This window comes from Octopus sinensis, linkage group LG26 (assembly GCF_006345805.1).
Source record: "Octopus sinensis linkage group LG26, ASM634580v1, whole genome shotgun sequence".
Taxonomy (NCBI): Eukaryota; Metazoa; Mollusca; class Cephalopoda; order Octopoda; family Octopodidae; genus Octopus; species Octopus sinensis.
Genome location: NC_043022.1, coordinates 9,614,202 through 9,638,201, shown reverse-complemented (window position 1 = coordinate 9,638,201; position 24,000 = coordinate 9,614,202). Strand labels below are relative to the sequence as shown.

The 24,000-nt window shown below is 37.9% G+C and overlaps 1 protein-coding gene across 5 annotated transcripts in view; it reads right to left on the bottom strand.

The window, feature by feature from the left end:
• LOC115224739 (epidermal growth factor receptor substrate 15-like 1) overlaps positions 1–24,000 on the bottom strand; it is a 269,100-nt gene that overhangs the window by 145,742 nt on the left and 99,358 nt on the right. For all 5 annotated transcript variants that reach the window (XM_036513677.1, XM_036513674.1, XM_036513676.1 and 2 more), the window contains one exon: positions 11,323–11,367. In XM_036513677.1, the coding sequence (XP_036369570.1) occupies positions 11,323–11,367 (45 nt within the window). The remainder of the gene's footprint in view (positions 1–11,322; positions 11,368–24,000) is intronic.

Here is a 24,000-nt window from a genome sequence, read left to right as displayed (position 1 = left end):
CAAGGAGGTCATTACAATGATTCATATTCAGTAAAAGAAACAAAAATGATGTCTTCAATGGATTTATGGGTTGTTATGACAATGCTGGTCTTGGCATGTATTTACTTCATGGCTGTGAGATAAGAAGTTTGCTTCCCAACTGCACGTTTCCGGGTTCAGTCCCGCTGTGTGGCACCTAGGGTAAGTGCCTTCTACTCCTTGTGAGTGGATTTGGTAGATGGAAGCTGAATATGTGTGAGTGTGTGTGCGTGCATGTGTCTTTGTGTCTGTTTTGCCCCCACCACCATCACCATCACTTGACAACCAATGTTGGTGTGTTTACATCCCTGTAACTTAGCAGTTCACCAAAAGAGACCGATAGAATAAGTACTAGGCTTCTTCAACTAAAAGGCAGTACTCCAGCATGGCCACAGTCAAAATGACTATAACAAGTAAAAGAATAAAAGAATAAGAAATAAAGGCAAAAAAAAATTAATTAAAATAAAACCATGAATATAGAATTATACAGAGATGACGGACTAGTCATATCCTAAAATATGATTAGGTGTAACATGGATAAACTTAGAAAGCAATCTTCATTAGTATATTCCGATAGTTTAATCATAACATCATGATAAATGCTGACCTGAAAATAGCTGACTTCCCAGACATAACTTTAAATCAAATACTGGTTAATATTACTCATACAATAAGTTGAATGATAAAACTATATTTCAGTCACCTGCCCATAATTATTACGCACATTACCACCAATATCAGCAAGTGTATTTCTAATCTATCTTCAGACAGATTAAATAAAGCTGCCACATAAAGTGTTAAGAATTTTCAATGCCAAGCAGACCATATAAAACCAACCTTAATATGATTCATAAAACAACATAATAGATAAATAATATGATTCAATCCACCATCTTGTATAAACATATCCACAGATACATCTAGATACACTTTTACCTTGATAAATGTACACTTTCCTGTATCCCAAAGATATCATAAAATCTTTAATGGGAACTCAGTTAAAGTAAGTTATAGTTGTTTAGGCAATATAGGGGCTCAGAACTCCAACCATAAAATAGCTAGTAACTATGTAAACATCACAGCAAAAATGCAACTTTTAAAATATGGCCAACAGTCCTTTTAACAAATAAATGGCTCTTGAAGAACTGATGTACAGAACTAATGTAGCAACCACTGATGGGACAGAAAAAGACATATATCAGGCTCACAATTGGGCAAGACATTATGGTCTGAGTCAGTTTTCATTCAGAGCTAATGCCCTCCAACAAGATGGATTGAGACCACACCTTACTTATATACTGTACTTTTGACATGGTGTGTATGTGTGTGTATATATATATATATATATATATAATATATATATATATATATATATATATATGAGAACAAAGTGTACGAATGCCACTCTATATATATATATAAAAAATAAAATACAAAATGGGACAAGAACGCAAAACATCCAGACAACTAGGTGATACAAAAAGGGACAACAAAATATCCAGATAGATGATCCCAAAAAATGGACGGGTCATTTGAAACCAATCCGGTTCTTGACTGAAGATAAAAGGCTTCAAATGACCTGTCCATTTCTTTTTATCGTCTATCTAGATGTTTTGTCGTCCCTTTTTGTATCACCTAGTTGTCCAGATGTTTTACGTTCTTGTCCCATTTTGTATTTTATTTATATATATATATATATATATATATATATATATACACATACACATATACTGTATTTTAACGTATATAAGAAACCCTCTATATAAGGAACTCCCTAATTTTGGGGTTTAAAATTTGGAAAAAGGTTTTGTAAGGCATTATAATACTATCCATGTATAAGAAACTCATATTTTTAACCTAATTTTTGACAAAAAAGGGTTCCTTATACACGTTAAAATACAGTACATACATATTTATATATATGTAAATATATAAGTATGAAGGATATGAAGAGTTTAGGTCAAGATGACTCAAGCTAATAGGTATGCGTCCTGGGTGCTCAAATAGGTGTGCCACCAAAATTCCAGTTAGCACAGCAATTGAAGTTGTGGTTGTGTTAATGTCTTGTTCAAAAACAGTTAATGGTGGCTTCCCTTCCAGTCAGTAGGTATAGGTTAAAGTAGTAGAGCCTTGATTAATTGTATGCCTTTCCTTACTAGTTTAACCTATATATACAAATAGGGGTGTGGGTATGAAGATAGGGAGGAGGGAGGGAGGGAGAGAGAGAATAACGAAACACACCAACACAAACAAGCTCTGTAAGCAGGAAAGGATTCCAGGCAGAGATATCCTCTAACAACCAACTCCAGACTAACCATAAGTCAAGTCTTGGTCATCTTTGACACTGAAGGCCAAAAGAACGATAATTTTCATTCATTCTTTCCATACAATGAGTAACCCCATGGGAAAGGGAATTTAATTCTTCGTTGTAAAATTTCATCAGAGTCGACCAATACCCACATCACCCCACTACTACGCTACAAATTCTTGGCAAAATATCTGAAATTCCTCGGATATTTTAAATCGCAAATGGCTACGAGATGCTAATTTTGAAAAAATGTGATTAATTTTGTTTTTCTTTAAATGCAGGTCCAGGTGTGGGTGGCCATGCTTGCTTTCCAGCTATGTGGTCTTGGGTTCAGTCTCACTGTGCAGCACTTTGGATCAAGCGACTTCTATAGCCCTAGGCTGGTAAAAGCCTTGAGACTGGAACTGGTAGATGAATACTGAAGGAAGTATATTATCTATGTGTGTATGAGTATGTGTGTATGTGTGTATTTGTGTATTTCTACGTGTGTGTGTGTGTGTGTATTTGTACGAGTGTGTGTATTTGTACACGTGTGTGTTTGTGTGTGTGTGTGTGTGTGGTGTGTGTGTGTGTGTATTTGTGAGTGTGTATGGCTTGGTGTCGTGTTTCTCCCCACCACTGCTTGACAACCAGTGTTAGTTTGTTTACATCCTTGAAACTAAATCATTCAGCAAAAGAGACCAATTGAATAAATATGAGACTTTAAAAAATGTAAATACTGACATCAATATATTCAGCCAAACCCTTCAAGACAGTGCTTCAGCATGGCCACAGTTTAATGAGTGAAACATGTAAAAGATAGATATACAGGCATGGCTGTGTGGTAAGAAGCTTGCTTCCCAACCACATGGTTCTGGATACACTCCCACTGCGTGGCACCTTGAGCAAGTGTTTTCTGCTATAGCCTCAGACCAACCAAAGCCTTATGAGTAGATTTGGTAGACAGAAACTGAAACAAGCCTGTTGTGTGTGTGTGTGTGTGTATGTATATATATATATAATATATATATATATATATATATATATATATATATATATATATGTATGTGTCTATGTCTGTATATATTTATGTGTGTGTGTGTGTGTCTTTGAGTCTGTGTCTGTCCCCCCACCATCGCCTGACAACCGATGCTGGTGTGTTTGTATTCCTGTATCATAGTGGTTTGGCAAAATAGACCAATAAAATAACTACTAGGCTCACAAAGATTAAGTCCTGGGATCGATTTCTTCAACTAAAAACCCTTTAAGATGGTGCTCCAGCATGGCCACAGTCATATAACTGAAACAAGCATATGAATAAAAGAATGTCAGCGAGGCATGGCTGTGTAGTAAGAAACTTGCTTCCCAACCACATGGTTCCGGGTTCAGTCCCAGTGTGGCACCTTGGGCAAGTGTCTTCTACTGTAGCCTTGGACTGCCCAAAGCCTTGTGAATGGATTTGGTAGACGGAAACTGAAAGAAGCCCATCGTATATATGTGTGTGCATATCTTAGTGTTTGTGTTTGTCCTCCACCACAGCTACATAACTAGGGTTGGTGTGTTTACATCCCTATAACTTAGAAGTTTCGCCAAGAAGGCTGATAGAATAAATACCAATCTTAAAAAAATAAATAAAAATAAGTCCTGGGGACAATTCATTCAACCAAAAATTCTTCAAGGTGGTGCCCCAGCATGGCCACAGTCTAATGATCAAAACAAGTAAAAGATAAAAAATATTATATATATACAATGATTACAGCTAGAACACTTATGATCCTCGAGATCTGCTCAACCATGGTTTGCCTGGGGTTATACAAGAACAACTTCCGATACCTGGCTAGCTGTTCATTTCCAATATCTCTATTCCATTATGGTAGAGTGGTTCAGAGTGGGAGTACGGAGCTATTGAAACGAATAAACAATGCAATTGCTTCGACAATATGCATAAATTGGCAACAGATCAAGCAAGTGGTGAATGCCAAGAGGGAAATAAATAGATTTCATGTAAGAATGTATGAATATACCAGGCACGTCATGGCTGCGGTTGAGAAACTTACTTCCCAACCAGGTGTTCTTGTGTTCAGTCCCACAGCATAGCATGTTGAGCAAGTGTTTTCAATTATAGCCCCAGGCTTACCAAAGCCTTGAGTGGATTTGGAAGACAGTAACTGAAAGAAGCCCATTGAAAAAAAATAAAAAATAAAATATATATATATATATATATATATATATATCATCATCATCATCATCATCATCATTTAACGTCCGCTTTCCATGCTAGCATGGGTTGGACGGTTCAACTGGGGTCTGGGGAGCCCGAAAGCTGCACCAGTCCAGTCAGATCTGGCAGTGTTTCTACAGCTGGATGCCCTTCCTAACGCCAACCACTCCGAGAGTGTAGGGGTGATTTTATGTGCCACCGACACAGGTGCCAGACGAGGCTGGCAAACGGCCACGCTCGGATGGTGTTTTTTATGTGCCACCGACACAGGTGCCAGACGAGGCTGGCAGACGGCCACGCTCGGATGGTGTTTTTTTTGTGCCACCGACACAGGTGCCAGACGAGGCTGGCAGACGGCCACGCTCGGATGGTGTTTTATGTGCCACCGACACGGTGCCAGATGAGGCTGGCAAACGGCCACGATCGGATGGTGCTTGTTACGTGCCCACAGCACGGAGGCCAGTCGATGCGGTACTGGCTACGGCCACGTTCGGATGGTTTTCTTATGTGCCACGTGCCACCGGCACTGGTACCACAAAGATACAAATTCCATTGATGTTCATCTACTTTGATTTGTTTTGATTTTCACTTGTCTCAACAGGTCTTCACAAGTGCCACAAGAAGGAAGGTATGCACAGGTGGACTGACTACGTCCCAGAGATCTATTATATTATATATATATATATATATATATATATATATATATATATATATATATATATATATATATATATATATATATATATATATATATATATATAGTGGAGGCGCAATGGCCTAGTGGTTAGGGCAGCGGACTCGCGGTCGCAGGATTGCGGTTTCAATTCCCAGACCGGCATTGTGTGTTTATTGAGCGAAAACACCTAAAAGCTCCACGAGGCTCCAGCAAGGGGTGGTGATCCCTGCTGTACTCTTTCACCACTCTTCCTTCTGTTGGCCTGCTCGCTTAGCCAGCGGGGTGGCGTCATTCAAAGGCTAAAACAATGCGAACGCATTGTGACCAGCGATGTGTAACAACATCTGATGGTCTGGTCGGTCACGTGATCATGTGATATATATATATATATATATACACTTTATAACTGGGGTTCAGCAAAGATTTGCTTTACCACATACCGAAGTTTAATTCTATATTCTTCATACCTATCTAATTCCGAAACGCGCGTACATGGTTGACCAGATATTGATTGATTTTCGTTATCTTTCCTCTCTGCCTGTGTGGATTGTTTTCAAGTACTTTGATTTTTCTGGGAGTCCCTTTTTAAAGTAGAAGAAATAGCTAACGTTTTTTGGCTGCTATTTCTAAACTTCGGTATGTAGTAAAGCAAATCTTTGCTGAACCCTAATTATAAAGAATCACTTAAGTTTACCGTGAAATGGTCCTTTTTCATGCCGAATTCTACTTGGTGAAATTATTGATTACTTCTTAATTAATTAATTTTACCTTTTGTTATTATTGATATGTATATATATATCACGTGATCAACCAGACCATCAGATGTTGTTACACATCGCTGGTCACAATCCGTTTGCATTGTTTTAGCTTTTGAATGACGCCACCCCACTGGCTAAGCGAGCAGGCCAACAGAAGGAAGAGTGGGAGAAAGAGTGGTGAAAGAGTACAGCAGGGATCACCACCCCCTGCTGGAGCCTCGTGGAGCTTTTAGGTGTTTTCGCTCAATAAACACTCACAACGCCCAGTCTGGGAATCGAAACCGCGATCCTACGACCACGAGTCCACTGCCCTAACCACTGGGCCATTGTGCCTCCATATATATATATATATTACTATATTTTATATCTTATATGTAAAGAATAATATGCTATATGTATATATGTTATAATTATCAGTTTATCAGTTTAATAAATAAATAAGTTAACATAATTTAATGTCCAAAAGTTGATGAACCACCTATTGTTCCATATATATATGCTAGTGAATAGCAATGATGACACCGGTTTGACTTTGAATCTCTTTAACAATTCAAAATAATGAATTTAATTCCTCTTATTTCTATCTCAGTTCATCTAATTGTATCTATTTTTCGCCACTTTTCATAAAAAAAAAGCCTTTATTTTTTTGATATTCAATGTGCATTTTTGCTTTTTTCTTCTTACTTTCTCTATATATAAAATATACTGGTTCGTAAAGTAAATTCAATGAAAAAAGTACTCCATCTGGTGAGAGATAAATATTACTGAAGGTCATTATGTATTAAACTGCTACTATATACTGCCTTCTCAGTTTATTTCACATTTCTTCTACTGTTCAATTTCTTTAGTTCGTTATGATATGCGGTTTGCACCTGAAGAATATGCTTGAGTTCTTTCACCATATGAAACTATTAGTAGCACTTCAATACATGTATTGTGACATTAAATAATATATATATATATATAATATACAATAAAAATCAAATGGAAATTGTAGTTGTAATACCTGTGCTGGTGGCACGTAAAAAGCACCATCCAAAAGTGGCCGATGCCAGCGCCGCATTGACTGGTGTCTGTGCCAGTGGCACGTAAAAAGTGCCAAGCGATCGTGGACGTTGCCAGCCTCCTCTGGCCCCTGTGCCAGTAGAACGTAAAAAGGACCCACTGCACCCATAGAGTGGTTGGCGTTAGGAAGAGCATCCAGCTGTAGAAACACTGCCAGATCAGACTGGAGCCTGGTGCAACCTCCTGGCTTCCCAGATCTCTGTTGAACCGTCCAACTCATGGTAACATGGAGAGAGGAGGTTAAACGATGATGATGATATATATACAAGTGTGTATGTATGTGTGTGTATCTACAGTAGAACCTTGCCGTACGAGTAATTTTTTGTATGAGCCAAGACTTTGGTCTTAAAGTACGAGCGGAAATCTGCAGTACAAGCACACAAATCCTCCCATCTTTAAGGTAAATCAGTTAATAAAACTTGTTTACATATTTCATTTGCATTCTTGCTTTTTATAATTGTCATTTTACCTGTAACTACACCATTTCTGTTTTGAAACCCATAAAAAATTGTTTTTGAGTGGTTTTGGGGGTGGGCTGGAACAGATTAATTATATTTTAGTTAATTTCAGTAGGGAAAATGGATTTGTAAAAGAAATAAATAATAAGACAAACTCAATCATGGAACGAATTAAACTCATACTGCGAGTTATCACTGTATATAGATATACATGTGTATGTATATATATATATATAATACTATAGCATCATCATCATGATATAGTATTATGTGTATATATATATAATACTATATAATACTATATACAATACTAAAACTCTAGGGATGTTTGTGTGTAACTGAAGTATCTCAGAAATAGTATATTTTATCTTAATTTATTTTACATATTTACTTTCATACTTATCTTCGGCAGTGCAGTACAAATTTTTGTGATATTTGGACCTCTATTTAATGAAAATGATTAAACACAATTTTTGTTTGTTATTTCTTGACAAAAAAGAAACATGGCTTTCATGATGTCAACCCACATACACACATACAGAATACACACATTTATAATGAATGTCATGGCATGTCAATCAACACAAACACACATTCGCTATCTGTGATATATATATACACCACACACTCAGAGTCTTCGTGCTGTCTAAGAAATAAAAAAAAAACGCTGAATTTTTGACATACACAATATTTTAATCATTTAGAAATATTTTTAACTGAATGTGATTTCAGAAATGTAAGTATTTATATTTTAGCTTTCTTCAAACAGAAAATATTTTGATGTTTTTTTTTCATTATTTTCAAGTAAATGGTAATCTTTCGCTTTTCATCTGGAGTTCATTAATTTCCATAAAAATTTTTTATTCATTTACTTTTGTTTTAAAGTGAAAGAGAGGAGAAAGTGAAAGATGTATGTACATGTATATGAAATGGACGTATGTGAGAGAGAGAGAGAGAGAGAGAGAAAGGGAGAGAGAGGAAGAGAGATAAGAGAGAGAAAGAGAGAGAGAGAGTGACTGAAAGGGCGTGTTGTCGTATAAATACATACATCAGTACATATGCATACATCTTTTTTTATGTACATGTGTGTGTGTGAGAGAGAAAGAGAGAGAGTGAACATGTGTGTTCTCATGCTTGTGTAAGTGGCTCTCTCTCTCTCTCACACACACACACATACACACACACACACGTCCATTTCATATACACATTCATACATCTTTCACTTTCTCTTCTCTTTCATTTTAAATCAACAGTAAATAAATAAAAATTTTGTACGGAAATTGACAAACAAAACCAGCTGATCTGGATGAGAGTCAAAGCGACAGTTATGAGAGTCAAAGCGAAAGATCATCCCAAGGGAATACCATTATAAAAATTTTTTCGAGTACATTCAACACATCTCAGCTTCAAAGATTTGGTTGCTATTTCTTGCAAGCCCTGCTACCATGTAACAGCTATTTGCGATAAAGGAGCCAAAATACCTGTTATGTTGTAGAAGGGCGTGCAAGATATAGCAGCCATATCTTTCCTTTTCTGGGGAAAGGAGCCATTTACACATGATTTAAATGTCACATTCGTTGAAAGCATGCAAAATAATCTGCAAAAGATAAAAAAACCCATATAATAAAACTCCATTGCTGGGAAACTCAGGCTTTCCAGGTGCCACCCACGGGTTACAGGTAGTCTAGTACAGGGGTGGGCGAACTTTTTTGATCGCGGGCCGCACAGTGCGTCTTTGGAACCTTGGCGGGCCTCATTTATAAAAATCAAGTGAAAATATTTTTAAAGGCGGTTATAGACCTATAAACACACAATTGATTGAAAGGAAATTTTGTGAAATATTCCTGGTTTAAGTGATTTAATTTATTTTTTAGAGTATCGGGTTCATGTTTTTCGGTTATTTGCTCCTATAGTTGAAATTATTACAGGAACCTCGGTTATTTTGGACAGCCTGTTATTGCTTACAAATTGCCAGGAACGGAATTTTCCTAGTAAAATCTGCACTAATTGTGGACAACCACCTCTTAAAATTATGGACAACCATGATGAATATTATACTTAAATTCTAGGATACCCAAAATAAAAGATTTTAAAGAGAAATAACAGTTTATTAATATGAATTGATATCTGAAATTAGAAACGTCACCTGAAACATTTATTTGAAAAACAAAGTGGCTCTGTAAATAACAATGTCAATGAGAATGATGCAGCTGTCTACTGTCATTTACCAGTTTGTCAAAATTAGGTGTCAAGTTGCTTGTGCTGATTCTTAACACTGACTGAAGATTTGAGTCTGTGAGAAGTGATAGATTCTTCCCCTTGTTAATTTTCATGATGGAGAAAGTCTGCTCACATATGTGGAAGCACTCCGTCGGTTACGACGACGAGGGTTCCAGTTGATCCGATCAACGGAACAGCCTGCTTGTGAAATTAACGTGTAAGTGGCTGAGCACTCCACAGACACGTGTACCCTTAATGTAGTTCTCGGGGATATTCAGCATGACACAGAGAGTGACAAGGCCGGCCCTTTTGAAATACAGGTACAACAGAAACAGGAAGTAAGAGTGAGAGAAAGTTGTGGTGAAAGAGTACAGCAGGGATCACCAACATCCCTGCCGGAGCCTCGTGGAGCTTTAGGTGTTTTCGCTCAATAAACACTCACAACGCCCGGTCTGGGAATCGAAACCGCGATCCTACGACCGCAAGTCCGCTGCCCTAACCACTGGGCCATTGCGCCTCCACTCACATATGTAAGTTGATGCAAACAACACAAACATCTTTCTTGCAAATTTTTTTAGATTTTGGAATTGGGATTCATAAAGCTCTCGGCGGGCCGCATGCGGCCCGCGGGCCGTAGTTTGCCCACCCCTGGTCTAGTATATATATATATATATACACACACACAAATGTGTGTTGTTTCATTGTGAGTTCACAAGAGTTTCAAGAAATGATAAGGGCCTGTGAAAACAGGCACAATTCTAAATTCTGTAATGGTGGGTGGGTCTCCTTGAGGACAGCAAGGCACCACATATCTCAGAGCTCTGACATCTTTGTAAAGTTCACTGTTTTGAGATTGGCCTTCAATACTTCATCCCATGTCTTCTTGGGTCACCTTCTTCCACAACTTTCCTCCATCTTTATTTTTAGAATAACATTATAGGGTAGGTATAAGAGATCTTATCTGGATGGTTTAAACATAAAACTGTCAGAATATTTCGGTCAGGCATGGTTGGCTTAAATGCTAAAAGGTTGGCAAAGTAAAGCAATTACTACTTTGATCCCAGTAAGTCAGTGGCCACTGGTGGACCTGCCAGTAAAGCAAGCGTATTTCCGAAGCATTACTCACAAGCAGGCAATGAAATGAAGTGGTTAAACATTTAATATCAACAGTAAGTATCATCATCATCATCATTTGAAATCCATTGTCCATGTTGGCATGGGTTGGAGGTTGGACAGTTTGACCAGGGCTTAGAGGCTGCACCAGACTCCAGTCTGATTTGGCATGGTTTCTACAGCTGGATGCTCGTCCCAATGCCAGCCACTCTGTGAATGCAATGGGTAGTTTTACATGCCACCAGTATCTGCCACAACTACAATTTCACTTGTTTGTTTGTTCTTTTACTCAGGTACGGTAAATTGCCAAAGGTCCCGATTATTTGTTATTGACTCCATGAGGCCCAACACACGAAAGGTGCTTTTTATGTGCCACCAGCACAGGTGCTAGTTACGCGACAACAGCATCAGCCACATTGCATCCATGAGGCCCAACATTTGAAAGGTGCTTTACACGACACCAGCATGGGTAAAAAACAAGAAAATAATAATAATTTCAGACTTACTTGCAGATAGTAGCCTTCATAGATACCAGCGTGAGGTCCTACTATCTGGAAGAGAAAAAGAAATGAAAAACCATAAGAACAAAAACATACTAAGCAATTTCAGAGACTTTGTTAATTATATTAATGATGTCAAATTCAGTGCTTATCTATTCACATTGTTCTGAATTAATTGTGCATTTCCTTGTAGTTTTGATATTTTGATGAAGTGACTTTATTTTTAGAATGACATTGTAGGGTAGGAGTGAAAGGCAAGATCTGATTGGTTTCAACAAAAGAAAGAAACAGAACATTTGGACCAGGTAAACGACAGGTTAAAAGCTTAAGTGTTAATCAAATTTATGTCGTTCTTTTTTTCTTTATTAAATGTAGCATTATATGTTAACATACATAGATTTTAACATTAATTCAAGACAAAAATAGGGAATACATATATAGACAAATAAATGAATCCCCTGTACTTGGCTGGTACTTCAATTGATCCCAAAAAAATCCCTATTGATCTATCTTCTCCACCCACTAATTTCTGGGTGGTACTGAACTTGTTTTGCAGACCACTCAGAGATGTTTGTAAATACATTTGTTAAGTGAAGATTTTTTTTTTTAACCAATTTCGTCTCCCCACCTCCACTCACTAACCTTTTTGCCAAGTTACATAACCTTAATTTGTGGCAGTCTTAATTAGTTTATTGCCAGATGATTATTTTGTTTTAGCAATGTTCCAAACTTGTTTGTGGTCTCACTGCTGTGAATTTTGGCAAGCAAGCTGCCACAACCACTACTACTACTACTACTGCTGTGCTGCTGCTGCTGTTTTTTCACTTTTAGAATAACATTGTAAGGTAGACATGAGAGGCCAGATCTGGCCAGTTAGACCACAAAACCAGTAGAATATTAGGGTCAGATATGGTCAGTTTAAATGCATAACTGGTTCTCAAACATTTTTTTTACAATGGACCCCTTTAGTTTCTATTTTACTCAGGAGGGACCCCAAAGCCATTCAAAGTTTTAAAAAATCTTATCATTATATTTTTATATATACTCTTTTACTTGTTTCAATCATTTGACTGTGGCCATGCTGGAGCACTGCCTTTAGTTGAGCAAATCGATCCCAGGACTTATTCTTTGTAAGCCTAGTACTTATTCTATCTGTCTCTTTTGCCGAACTGCTAAGTTATGATGACGTAAACACACCAGCATCGGTTGTCAAGCAATGTTGGGGGGACAAACACAGACACACACACACACACACACACACACACACATATATATATATATACATATATATACAACGGGCTTCTTTCAGTTTCCACCTACCAAATCCACTCACGAGGCTTTGGTCGGCACAAGGCTATAGTAGAAGACACTTGCCCAAGGTGCCACGCAGTGGGACTGAACCCGGAGCCACGTGGTTGGAAAGCTAGCTTCTTACCACACCTGTGCCTATATATATATACACACACAAACACACACACACACATATATATATAATAACACAACAGGCTTCCACACAGTTTCTGTCAGCAAAATTCACTCACAGGGCATTGGTCAGTTTGTGACTAGAGCAGAAGACACTTGCTGAAAGTGTTGCTCAGTGAGACTGAACTCAAGACCATGTGTTTGCAAAATGAGCATCTTACCCACACAGCCATGCCTGCACCAACAGCAGTGGTAGCAGCAGCAGCAGCATAAACGAAATGAATTTAATCTCTGCTGAGGTTTGTAGTAGTATCACATGGAAAAGAGGCAGGGGCAGGCATTGTTCTTCAACATTAATGTTAATGACATTCACAACAGTGGCTAATATTGATTTCTTATATATTGATTCAAGACCAGAAATGATTGGAGTGGGAGGTAGAAGAGGATCTCAATGACACACCTTGCCCTTCCAGTATGCGAGCAGTTCATGTTTAATGGACTTCAGTGGGAGGGATGAAAGGTAAAGCATTTAAGGGAATGGAAGTCTCTAGGTCAAGGTATTTAACCAGTTGCTACTTCTGGTTTTTAAACGAGCAAATGGCTAGTTTAACCCTTTAGCAATTAAACCAGTCATATCCAACAAAAAATATTCTGCCTGTTTTATGTTGAAACTGATCACACCCAGCCTCTCATACCAACCCTACAATACCATCCTAGAAGTTAAAAAGTTAGCTCATCAAAATCTCAAAGCTACAAAATAATGCATGGTTAATTCAAAGCAATGTGAACTAGAGCACTCAGAGAGCACAAACTTCCACCAAGGCAACACCAATGTCCTCTCAACGATTAGCCAAAGATGATTTTTAAAAATGAGAATATCTGAAATAAACTCAACAGTTCTCACAAATGAAAATACTAAAAAATGAACCCAACCGCTCTCAAAAATTACGTAAAAAACAAAGAAAGAAAAATAAACTAGAATCCTTGTCCAGTACCTGGTCGATCCCAATAGTAGTCATGGAATGTGAAGGTGGATGTGCAGGCCATGTTTGTAATGCTGTGGGTGTGTTATCTGCAGTAGGAACATGGACAGTTTTCTCTATGAAGGCCTTTTTTAGTCTATCCACTGATATAGTATCTTTACGACCATTAAGGTCAATAGTGAAAAATTATCTGTGCATGAAAGAAAATGGAAAGGACCTGCATACGGTGTTGTAAATGGAGGTTTAACAACATCGTTGCGCACAAAAACGTGAGTCCAAGAAGTAAAGCTTCCTTCAAAGTAGAGCTAGAAATGCAATTGTCAAGTAGGTAAGAGGTTTTAAAGAGGAGCGATCTATTCAAAATTGGTAAAACTAAAAATTGTCAAGGATAAATTAAATTTATTATTGTTACTGAATATGTTGGTGTTATTTAATTTCTGAAATTTCTAATTTCTCCCACAAAATTTCAGGCTTGGTGCCTTTAGCAGAAAAGGTTATTATTACTACTACTACCACATTTTTCTTGTTCCTGTTAATTTTAACCTGGTATTTTCATGATTCAATTTTAACCAGTGTTGCATTTACATTACGTCAATTTGCCCCTTGTGTCTTAGTGGTTCGACAAATAGAGATCAATGAAATACCTGACCAGAATATATGGTACTGGGGTTTGGTATGACATCCTTTGAACATGCTGCCCCAGTATGGCCAGACACCAATGACTGAATCCAGCAAAAGGATATGAGTAACACAGAAATAAAACAGACGCATACAGTAACCATAGACACCCACTCTCTATTTGCCATATATATACACACACACATACATATATGATGCATTCTCTCATCATGAACGACAAATGAAGGTTCAGTAAAATAGAGCATTAATCATGTTCCACGGACAAGAATGTGTCTCTTGACGCCTGCTGGTGTCTTGCAAACATTCTGGCAAAGGGAACAAATTGCTCGAGTGCTTGGGGATCATTTGCTGTGTGTGTTCTTGAGTGGACAGCAAGGCCTGCTTAGCTTTGTGCCAGTAAAACGATATAAGAATAACACCAAAATAGAACAGATGTGTACGGCAACCAGAGACATCCACTCCCCATATGTGTTATGTACACACCGACAAATATATACACACACACGTGTTTATAGTCACACACACACACAGACATGTATGTGTGTGTGTGTGTATATATATATATATACACATATATATATATATAGACACACATATATATGTCTATGTGTGTGGTATTTAATGCTTCATACTTGAAGCCAATGTCATATATATATATATATATATATATATATATATATATATACATATACACACACATACACACATGCACATATAGACACACAGGCACAAACATATATTTACATGTATGTGTGTAAATATATTACATATACACACATACACACACAAATATAGACACAGGCACAAACATACATATACGTATATGTGTGTGTGTATATATATATATATATTTACACACACATACACACACACACGTGTGTGTGTTTGAGTGGTATTTAACCCATACTTGAAGCCAATATGTTTTATACACACACACATATATATATAGGCATAAACATACATATATATGTACACACATACACGCACACACACACGCGCGCGCACACACACACGCGCGCGCGCACACACACACACACGCACACACACCTGTGTGTGGTATTTAATGCTTCCTTACTTGAAGCCTGGCAGCAAGCTCTATCAATGAGTCTACGCTGCACCAGTAATTATGTGAAACAAAACCACAGAGACATTCACAAAAACACCACAACCACCGCCACCACATCATACCTTACTATTACACTATTACATCCAACTGCTACAATTTGGAAGGGTGGTGGTGGTGGTGGTGGTGGTGGTGGTGGCGGGAGCTGATGGACTAGCTGTAGAGTACAGAGCTAAGTACTGGTTTGCTCTCCTGTTTTTTAGTGGATTCCACCACCGCCACTACCGCCGCCAAGACTATGCTTCTTGACCTCAATAGAACAAATGGTTCTATCACTGCTTTTGTGGAGAGAGAGAGAGAGAGAGAGAGAGTGTGTGTGTGTGTGTGTGTGTGTGATGGGTGGAGGTGACACGGAGCTCACACTGCAATATTTTTACTTCCAATTTTTACCAATTTTATTAATGCCTCAAAAGTGGAGAATAAAAAGATTATAAAAAGCAGACTTTATGGACAAATATTCTCGCTTAATGGCATGGAGCACACATTTACATGTGCACATGCGTATGTGTATATGCATGTGTATATATACACACAAGCATATGTGTATATATATATATATAATATATATATATATATACACACATATGCTTGTGTGTATATATGTATATGCATGTATATATAATATATATATGTGCATGTATATATATGTGTATATATATATATATGTATGTTTATATACATACATATATATATATGTGCATGTGTGTATATACAAATACATATATATGTATGTGTGTATATACATACATACATATAGATATATATGCATGTGTGTATATACATACATATATATATACACACACACACACACATGCAGAAATGTGTATATGCATGTGTATGTATAGGTGTGTGTGTGTTTGTATACACACAGAGGTGTGTGTGTGTGTTAGTTTTAATCAACAGGAAGTTACAAAAGTGACTCGAGGGCCAACAGTTTCATGAATGGCACTTATATTTAACAACTGACTTCAAATCCGGGTGCTGGCTTCTTTATCGAGAGTGAAATGCTGTTGTTTCCAGACCATTTCATTAGAAATTTAAATTGGAGCATCACGTGAAAGAAATATGCATATTTTTCCCAAATATTCTGTTAAGCAGAAAGAAGTCTTGAAAGAAATAAATTTTTTAAAAAAAGTGATAAAATGCAATAGAAATATGCATTGACATAGATTGATGCAGGCGTCGATGTGTGATGCAAGGTTTGCTTCCAAACCACATGGTTTCAGGTTCAGTCTTGCTACATGGCACCCTGGACAAGCAAGTGTTTCTACTATAGCTTAAGGCTGACCAAAGCCTTGTGAGTGAATTTAGAAGAGAGAAACTGAAAGAAGCTCGTTGTGTGTGTGTGTGTGTGTGTGTGCCTGTGTGTAAGATTGTGGTTTCAATGCCTGGACCAGGCAACACATTGTTTTGCTTAGTTCCAATCCACTCAGATCGCAAAAATAAGTTGAATAATCCCTCGCCATATCACGGTTCACCTATCACGGTTCACCTTTCACGGTTCACCTTTCACGGTTCACCTGTTGCAGTTTATAATTCAATCTTACGTTAATTCCTCTGTGGTGTTATTTTGTATTTATAATAAAATAAATACATGCAAATTATGAAAATAACAAAAAAAATATATATAATGTTTCAACTTTGTGGATTTTCACTATCACACCTATCTATCTAGCTGTTGTTTCTAGCATGTTGAAAGACCACATGGAGTTACCTTTCCAGATCTGTTGCAAGTGAGATTGCAGCTGATGCAGTTGCTACTAAGTTAATACAGCTGCTCCAAGCTACAGTGCATCTGCAGTTTTTAAAGACAGTAGAGAATGATCCAAGGACTATTTATCCAGCTACTGTTTCTAGTCTGGGTGTGTGTCTATATATGGTTAGTCACCCATTACACCGTAAGGAGCATAGGGCTGGTTTCCCAGTTTCCCTGATGTATACATTCCTCCCTGGATGGGATGCCAGACTACCATAGGATTACTCATTTTTACCAGCTGACACAAGATCACCGCTTCCAATGCCCTCTCCCCTCTCAAAGGTTCCACAACTTGCAAGCTCCTCGGTGACCTTGCCAATGCTGATGCCACATAAAAAGCATCTAGTCCACATCGCAAAATGGTTGGCATTTCTAAGGGCATCCAGCTGTAAAAAACCTTACCAAAACTGACCTCGTCTGTGCTGGTGCCATGCAAAAAGCGCTCAGTCCACTCTGAAGAGTGGTTGGAATTAGGAAAGGCATCCAGCTGTAGAAACCAAGCCAAAACGGACAACTGGAGCATGGTGCAGATCTCCACTTTGCCAGCTCCTGTCAAACTGTCCAACCCAAGCCAGTATAGAAAGCGGATGTTAAATGATGATAATAAAAAACAACAAAGAGAGAGAGGGAGGAGAGAGAGGTGAAAACACTCCAGTGACCAGAGGCTGGAGTGTGTTTGTAAGTGATCAACTACCAGTCATCAAGTGGCTTTTCTGTAGATGTAGTCCAGGATGTCCCGTGTGCATAACAGCAACACTATCCCAGATTTGAGAACAGGTCTCCATTGCAGGTGTCAGCTTGAGCCTTGGAGAGTATGAACAGAAATGCTTCTTGCATTGTCACTCGCCACTACTGAGATGATTTTTATCTTCCTCCAATATATGTAGTGTTTTTAAACACAGCACATCTCTAAGAAATATCATCACTGGGTGAATACCGCAATAAATTTTGCCTTTCATGACGTATTCACATTAAGTATGATACACAAGTGGCTATTTCAGTCTAATGTTGCTTCTGTTGTATATAAATAACATCTTTTATTCTTTTACTTGTTTCAGTCATTTGACTGCAGCCATGCTGGAGCACCACCTTTAGTCGTACAAATCAACCCTAGAATTTATTCTTTGTAAGCCTAGTACTTATTCTATTGGTCTCGTTTGCCGAACTGCTAAGTTTCAGGTACCTAAACACACCAACATTGGTTGTCGAATGATTGTGGGGGGACAAATACAGACATACAAATATATGACAGGATTCTTTCAGTTTCCATCTACCAAATCCGCTCACAAGGCTTTGGTCAGCCTGAGACTATAGTAGAAAACACTTGCCCAAGGTGCCATGTGGTGGGACTGAACCCAGAACTATGTGGTTGGGAAGCAAGCTTCTTACCACATATATACAAGTCAAGGCATAAATAATAGTCATTGCATAGAGCTGTTTCCAGTAGTCATTAAAATGACTCAAATTTAGTACAATAAGGGAAAATGTGTAATGATTGTTATTTACATTTTGTATGTCGCTCTGTTATTTACACCTTGTCTTGTATATCACTCTGTGTAAAAACCAGTCTAAGTTGAACAAAACCATGGGTTCACAATACAGGATGGTGATGAATTATAAACCTCAGACCATGCCTCAAGAAACACAAAGTTCTTTACTAATCTAAACAATATTGTTAGCCTCGTGTGCTAACAGAAATCTTTTAAAGTACTTTGCCTGGATTGATAACTCTCTCACTAATAACTCTATTACATATATATATCATCATTATTGTTTAGCGTCCGCTTTCCATGCTAGCATGGGTTGGACAGTTCAACTGGGGTCTGGGAAGCCAGAAGGCTGCACCAGGCCCAGTCTGATCTGGCAATGTTTCTATGGCTGGATGCCCTTCCTAACGCCAACCACTCCATGAGTGTAGTGGGTGCTTTTTACGTGCCACTGGCACGGGGGCCAGGCGAGGCTGGCTACGGACACGATCGGATGGTGCTTTTTACATGCCACCGGGGACGTAAACACACCAGAATCGGTTGTCAACCAATGTTGGGGGGACACAGACATACACATGCATACATATATATATAAACATATATATGACGGACTTCTTTCAGTTTCCGTCTACCAAATCCACTCACAAGGCTTTGGTCGGCCCAAGGCTATAGGAGAAGACACTTGCCCAAGGTGCCATGCAGTGGGACTGAACCTGAAACTATGTGGTTTGTAATCAAGCTACTTACCACACAGCCACTTCTATGCCTATCTCTAATCGTCTGTCACACTATTTTCACTCATTCTGTTTCATATCCACATTATACATGGACCCCATATCTCTCCCTCTCTCACACTTTCCAGGTAGGCAAGCCTCTTCAGCAACACACCTGCTCTTCTCCCTCTATTATAGATTCTTATTCCTTCAGTCTATGCCCCGCTCGTCTGGAGGGTCTTATCTTATGGGTACTCAGCAACTTCACCAGTGCTGGTGCCACATAAAACTCACCCAGTGCTCTCTTAAGTGGTTGGCATAAAGAAGGGCATCCAGCAGTAGAAACCATGACAAAGCAGACACAGAACCTGGCAGAACTCCCAGGTTCATCTAGTCTTGTCAAACCAGCAAACCCGTGCCAGCATGAGAAAAGGTATGTCAAATAATGATGATGATGTTGATAATGTCTGAAGGAGCATTAAACAAAAATATTTCTTGCTGTTAGATAGAAATAATGGAAAACTCTACATATGTTACGAACATCTAAATGTCTGAGATATCAGTTGATGATAAAATTTTAATTTTTCGCACTGTTAATCATGTCTTCGGAGATGAAAAGCTGTTTTTAATATTGAGATGGACACCGTAGTTTGAATGGCAACCAAACCAGTCGGAATATAGTGTAGGTGTAGATATTAAAGGCTTGTTTGTTTCAAAAGAAGAGTTTAACAGTGCGAAAAATTATAAACATAGACGTTTATCTTTACTGCCTGACACTCTCATACATTTTATATATATATATATATATATATATACACACACATGCATATATATATAAATATATATATATGTATAATATATATGTATACATGCATACATATGTACACACATGTGTACATACGTACGTACGTATGCATACATATATACACACATAGACAATTAGACACATATATGCACACACACAGATACAGACACACACATACATACATACACATGCAGACATATATACATACACCTATATATACAGACTCATTTATATATATACATATATATATATATACATATATATATATACATGTACACACACGTATACAAGTACACAAATACACATATACAAACATATATACATACATGTACATATATGTATGTATGTATGTATGTATGTATGTATAATGAGAGAGAGAGAGAGATTATGTATGTATACCCACACACACATACATCAGTGTTAGATGAAGAAAATCATTAAGTGAACACAAATACTTTAAATATTGAGTTGCAAGATATACCACTTTAAGCCAAAGTCAACTTGCCTTTTAGCCCTAACAAGATCAATAAACTATGTACTGGGATCGATATAATTGACTAAAAACACTTGAATCAGAGCCCCAGCATAGCCACGTTCCAAAGTATCAAACCAGTCGAAGAACTGACCCTCCTGCATGAAATTCATGCCCTTCCACACATAAACATATATGGAACATATAAGGAACTCACCATCAACCAAAACAGTAAAATGTTCCTTACACTGGTACAAACTTTTAAGTATTCTGATTATTCCGCCAAATGTAATGAATATTTATTCAGATTGTTTTGAATTAATTATGCATTATCTGCGCCGATGGAACCGTGACTGGCTCGCTATCTCCAGTGAACAGGACCGTCGTGCGTGGGCTGCCATGGTTTGAGATGCCTCAAGGGTGGTAGAAGAAGCCGACTCAACCCGCCCAGGGTGAATGTCGCCACAAGTACAAGTAAGTAAGTATTATCTTATAGCTTTATGATTTCAATGGTGTCATTCTTTATTTTAGAATGACATTGTAGGGTAAGTATGAAAGGTAGAATCTGGCTGGTCTGAACATAAAACAAGTAGAAAATTCCAGCAGGATATGGCTGGTTTAACCCTTTAGCATTCAGATTACTCTGTCAAATGTAATGCTTATTTATTCACCTAGTTTTGAACTAATCATGCACAATCTCAAAGCTTCGAGATTTCAAGATATGATTGTTTATTTTTACAATGACATTTTACAGTAGATAGGAGAGGTCAGATATGGCCAGTATGAACATATAACATGTACAATATTTTGGCCGGGTACGACTGGTTTAAATGCTAAAAGGTTAAGTTTCTAAGATACATGCCATTCCCAACAGCTATCAACATAAGTGCCCCAGCATGGCCATAATGCAGTCTCTGAAACATGTAAAAGATTAAAGATAAAGTTATTTGGAATTATGGAATTACTTCTTCCTTATAGGTAACAGTGAAAATGTGTGACCTAGTGCTTAGGGTGTTGTATTCACAAGGTCATGGGTTCAATTCCCAGACGAGGTGGTGCATTGTGTTCTTGAGCAAAATGCTTCATATCACGTTGTTCCGGTCAGCACTGGATTAACCATTAAGCAAGATAAGCATGTGCTTAGGGTATCAAGGGAAGGAGGGGACACCACAGAAATGGTAAATGGTTTAAGGCACAAAAGAAATCACTTTACACTTGCGGAAACAATATTCAGGATGTCTTTATCTCTATTAAGTATAAATGCAGATGTGTTATCTAAGATTAATTTTGAGAATCAGATCAAAGACTTTGCAATTCAAAAAAGTAGGAGGAAACTTTTCAAATATAAATAAAGTGAAAATATACAAAAAAATAAACATTATTTTCCCTCTTACTGTTTTGTTTATTTTATGTTTCATTATTGATATATTTTGAATTATATAATCTTTTATGGGGGCACCAAAATCTTTTAGGTGTTTAGGACCTCGATGTGACTTAATCCAGCCCTGTCTCCAGTTCACTCAGCTGTAAATGTGTGACCCTGCAATGAACTGGCATCCCATTCGAGGTGAGTATTGTGATTGTTGTTACTTATTATGCCATGGAAACTGAGTAACCAGCTTTATAATTCCTACGACATGAGACAGTAATGCCCAGAGGATGATGATGACGATGATGACGGTGATATAGGAAACAGGAGTTGCAAACATGTACAAATTAATGTGCTTCTACAGCAGAATATGTTGTAATGTTAAGTCATTATGAATCCACTTAAAAAAACTAAAGAACAGAATAAAACTATTTTTTAACACACTGTATGCAAATTAAGCAACTTCAAAGAAAGGGGTCTGTCCACTCAATAAAGGGTACAGTATATTGCACAAAGTTCAAGCTGTGCTAGTGCTTTATTCAACAGGCTACAGGAGAGAAGCTGTGAGAAAATTGGCATGTCAAATGTAAGGTACATAAAGTTATAGTGCTTTCTTCCCCCAGGTACAGAGCTGAAACCTGGACAGTCTATAAAGCTCAAGCAGTCAAGTTGTACATGAGTTTGTTGTTGTCCATCATGCACACATGATGAGACGGCCGCAACAAATTATGAGTATTTCTCTCTTTGACAAGATCAGGAGATCCTATGGTGTGCTGTCTGTCTTATATGATGGAAATCCTCACTGTTAGAATTTATATTGGTTGGATCATGTGCATATGATGGACAACAGCAAACTCATGTACATAGGATGGATAACAGCAGATTCACTAGACAGCCCCTTTACTCCAAACTAGGCAAGGGGGAAAAGAAACCAAGGAAGACCGAGACTGAAATTCAAAGATATTGCAAAATAGAATATGAAGTGGAAAATAAATGATCATAATAAATGGCATACTCAAGCGAAAAACCAACCAGTATGGAGAAAGCTTATCAAGTCATGTCAAAGCCATGAACAGTGATAAGCATGACAACTGTCAGCAGATAAGATAAGATATTGCTTGATATTGCACAGCATAACTGGATTTCTAGAAGCCAAATAAGAGGTCTGTTACAGCAATGATATGAACTTGATTGACTAAAATCTTTGAGGTGGTGCCCCACAATGGCCACAGTCCCATGAAAGAAACAAGTGAAAAAGGCGATGAGCTGGCAGAAACATTAGCACGCCAGGCGGTATTTCATCTGCCATTACGTTCTGAGTTCAAATTCCGCTGAGGTCAACTCTGCCTTTCATCCTTTCGGGGTTGATAAATTAAGTACCAGTTACGCACCGGGGTCGATGTAATTGACTTAATCCCTTTGTCTGTCCTTGTTGTCCCCTCTGTCCCCTTTGTGTGTCCTTATTGCCCCTTGTGGGCAATAAAGAAATAAGAAACAAGCGAAAAATTTTTTTAATTATCTGAGAATTATCGAGGTTTAATCAATGCCATCAATGACATCATCGAAATCTCAAAGTTATGAGATAACGCATGATTAATTCAAAACAATGTGAATAAGTAAGCATTACATTTGACAGAAATATGAATGCAAATCATCATCATCATCATTGTTTAACGTCCGCTTTCCATGCTAGCATGGGTTGGACGATTTTGACTGAGGGCTGGCGAACCAGATGGCTGCACCAGGCTCCAATCTTGATCTGGCAGAGTTTCTACAGCTGGATGCCCTTCCTAACACCAACCACTCTGAGAGTGTAGTGGTTGCTTTTTACATGCCACCGGCATGGGCGTGCCAAACATTTAATTTGGGCACAAGGCCAACAGTTTGAAAAGGGAAGGATTTAATCAATACCATT